General features: G+C 43.7%; 1 protein-coding gene across 1 annotated transcript in view; it reads right to left on the minus strand.

The window, feature by feature from the left end:
- Positions 1 to 3,247, minus strand: part of KIAA1324 (KIAA1324 ortholog) — a 63,406-nt gene that overhangs the window by 9,497 nt on the left and 50,662 nt on the right. The window contains exons 12-14 of the mRNA XM_011369137.2: positions 3,197 to 3,245; positions 2,090 to 2,353; positions 630 to 803 (exon numbers count right to left, since the gene is read on the minus strand). Of these exons, the coding sequence (XP_011367439.1) occupies positions 630 to 803; positions 2,090 to 2,353; positions 3,197 to 3,245 (487 nt within the window). The remainder of the gene's footprint in view (positions 1 to 629; positions 804 to 2,089; positions 2,354 to 3,196; positions 3,246 to 3,247) is intronic.

Genomic DNA, 3,247 nt, shown 5'->3' on the forward strand with positions numbered 1-3,247 from the left:
TGTCAAGACCTCACCTCAACATAGTGTCACAAACTAAATGCTCAGTATATTCTTTATTTTGTAACATTTGAAACTAACTTTCCGAAAAGTGCTAATCCTTGCTTGTCTGTAATTTAGTCAAGTGCACTACTGGTGTGATCACCCTTTATATTTCTGCCTTTGAAGATTGGATCCACAATATTTACAGCAGCATGAAGTGGCCGATTGTAACATACTTTCCTTATCTTATAAAGCCCTTCATGTTACTTTCTTTTGTTCTGTCAGCAAAGATACATGTAACTGATCTAAGAATAATTTCCTTTATCCAGCCTCTAGGAAACAAACGATAAGTGCCATGATTACTGAAAACTGCTTTTTTAAGGGAAAAAAATCTCTCCATATAGTTTTTATATACTCATTTGAGGGAATAAAAGTCAGGGAAGAGTAAGTGGACACCTTATTTTAAACACTTTTATTTTCCTAAATTTTAATTACCCAAATGATTTAATTTTAGAGGAGAGGGTCCTCTTCATCTTCTCAATCCCCTGCTGCCTGAAGGTTTTCTAGCTTTTCTCCTATGCCCGTCTTTGTTCTCTGATCCACTTGCTTCCCCTTTCAATTCTCACATTGTTAGCACTTGTACACCTTACCTCGTTTCCACAGAGACTGAGGGTAAAGTGATGGAAATATTTCAGCCCTTTGGAAGTGAAGCTTGGCCCTCCGGCCAGAGAGATGGTGTCTGCCAGAGCCAAGAAGTTGTAGTTGAAAGTCCTGCTCGGAGTGCTGATCGAGAAGGTGCAATCGTTGTAGCACAGAGAATGGATCTGAGGGGAAAGGGAGCCATCAGGCTGGCTGCTTGAGCAGGGCCTTTGAGGGGACTACAGTGGAGACCCAGACTCGTCCAGCCCAAGGAGGGTGAAGGAAGAGGAATTAAGAATTGCAGGGGGCGGGTGCACTAAAAGAAGTAAAATGGGCTAGTGGGGTTTATGTACATCTCACCATTCAATTATTAGCACATATATGATGTACAAACCCAAACCCATTATTTTTCAGTAAGTAGTTGGGTCAGATCCTATAGTGTTGCCCCTACGTATGCTTAGATTATAGAACTCTCAAGACACAAGATAGCCCTTCTTACTGTCAAGCAGAAGACAACTGGGTGCTAACTGGAAGAAGGGTGTCCAGGATGGCAGGAGAGAAAACTAAAAGCATTGTCTCCTCCCTCCATATCGAACTCACTGAACCTCGCTTCCCCTTTCGCAAGTGCTCTGTAGGAAACTGAACTTCAAAAGGGGCTTTATTCTCCTTGCTCTGTTTTAGGGTCCCCACTCAGCACCTGCCTGACACAGCTGTCATTCCCTCACATAGCAGCAGAGGGAGCCCCAGGGGAGAAGTTTATGTGGCAGAAGTCCAGGGTGCCCAAAAGAGGTTGTCAGGGGTCTGTAAAATTATTGCACTTACTGCCCAGCTAAACTGAGCACTGTTAGCAGGCTGTATAAATAATGCCTTATAGATGTATATGCATGTGGTTGTGATCAGTAAAATGCAGTTCATCTGAAATCATTAGTGAATACTTAAGAGCTTTTAGTCACAATACTTTCTTAGATTCAGACAGTACATGGGACCAACAGCACTGTTTTTCTACATTCGAAGAAACTACTGGGATAGAAGACAGCAGTGTCAATTAATTAACTATATGTCCGGGAAAGGTGGGTTATTCTCAAAGAAGAGGGGGCAAATTCTCACAAGAATAGGCTGGATTGAAGTAGGCTGAATTTGAGCCACAGGTCCCACTATTTTTTTCCTTCAGGTCTCTGCATAGATGCCAAATAACCCTTTGGACCAGATGGTCACAGATCTCCCTTGCCTGTCTCTTGAAGATAGGCTTGACCATGACTGAGGCCTAGATCTTGAAAACCAACTACCACAGGTAAGAATTTGCCACCTACACTCACAGCCTGGATGAGTGTCCTCCAGGACTCCAGCCTGGGAGCATGCTGCAGGGAGTGCTTGGGGATCAGCACCTTAAGAACCCCGTCTAGGACCTGGTACCCTCTGAGGTGGTCTGTCCAGAGGACCATGGTTAGGATGCACGACACACTGCTGGTACCTTGTTGCTCTTGGTCCCTGGACCACAGGGCTTGCAAGCCTGGACTCCATAAGGCTGGTGGGCTTTCAGGATTGTGTCAGGGGGGCAGGAGTGGCAGGTTCCTGAATCCCGATCAATGTAGTAGCCAGCAGGACAAGAGGTGCAGGAGGAGCCCATGTCAGAGGCTTCCAGGGCACAGGGACGGCAGTAGGAGGCCACCCCATCCATGACATTGGTGATATTGATGGAGTAGATCTTCGCGACATCACTGGTGTACTTTCTGCCCTGGGAACAAAGAAACGAGAGGAGAGAGGGCAGAGGCCTGAGAAACCAGCAGTAATTGAGTTCTCTGGAAATAGAAATTACTACTCAATCTTTTTCATCCTATAATGCTTGAGAAAATCTTGGTAGCATTTTTAATCACCTAACAGTAGCTCTTTATACATTTCGTGTGATTTTAAAACAAGACTGGACCATTTAAAATGATGTTAAGTGCCATGAGGAAATATGCAGTAGATACTGTTATATGAAAAAAGCAGGTCTTTTCTCTGTGGAAGGAAAAAAATGTATTTGTAGAGTATGTCAGTATGTCCTGTCCTGTATAGGAAATACTTAGATGCTAACTGGGTAGTAGGACTATGGGTGGTTTTATTTCTTCCTTTTGTTTCTTTCTATCTTCTAAGTGTTCTGCAGTGAACTTGCATTATTTCAAGTTAAGAAAATAAAAACCAGAGTTATTATTATTAAAAACAACAACTGAGATGAACAGGGTATACCAAGTCAGGCACCACACTGGTCCTCAAGGTGGGGGCTGCTGAGGAGACAGGTAATTTAAAGGGCTTACCTGGAAGTCATTTGGACAAGGCTAGATGCTTCTCTATTACACAGCTATGCTGAGTAATGTTTGTAGACTGTGTAAATTAATGCCTTACCAGATATATGTCCATGTGGCTGTGATCAATAAAATATACAACCGAGGGCTGGAATAGGCAGTTCTCTGGTTGACTCCTTAAGATCCTTCTAACCCTTGAATTCTGAACTTCACACTCCTACTTAAGCCAATGCTAGGAATCCTGGATTCAGAGGTCTCTTCTGGCATCCAGGGTCTGAGGAAGGGGAGGAGCTTACTATCTCATGAAAAGTGGTCCTCTGGAAGGCCCAGGTGAAGCTCATGGTAGC

Source organism: Pteropus vampyrus, unplaced genomic scaffold, assembly GCF_000151845.1.
Source record: "Pteropus vampyrus isolate Shadow unplaced genomic scaffold, Pvam_2.0 Scaffold6, whole genome shotgun sequence".
Classification (NCBI taxonomy): domain Eukaryota; kingdom Metazoa; phylum Chordata; class Mammalia; order Chiroptera; family Pteropodidae; genus Pteropus; species Pteropus vampyrus.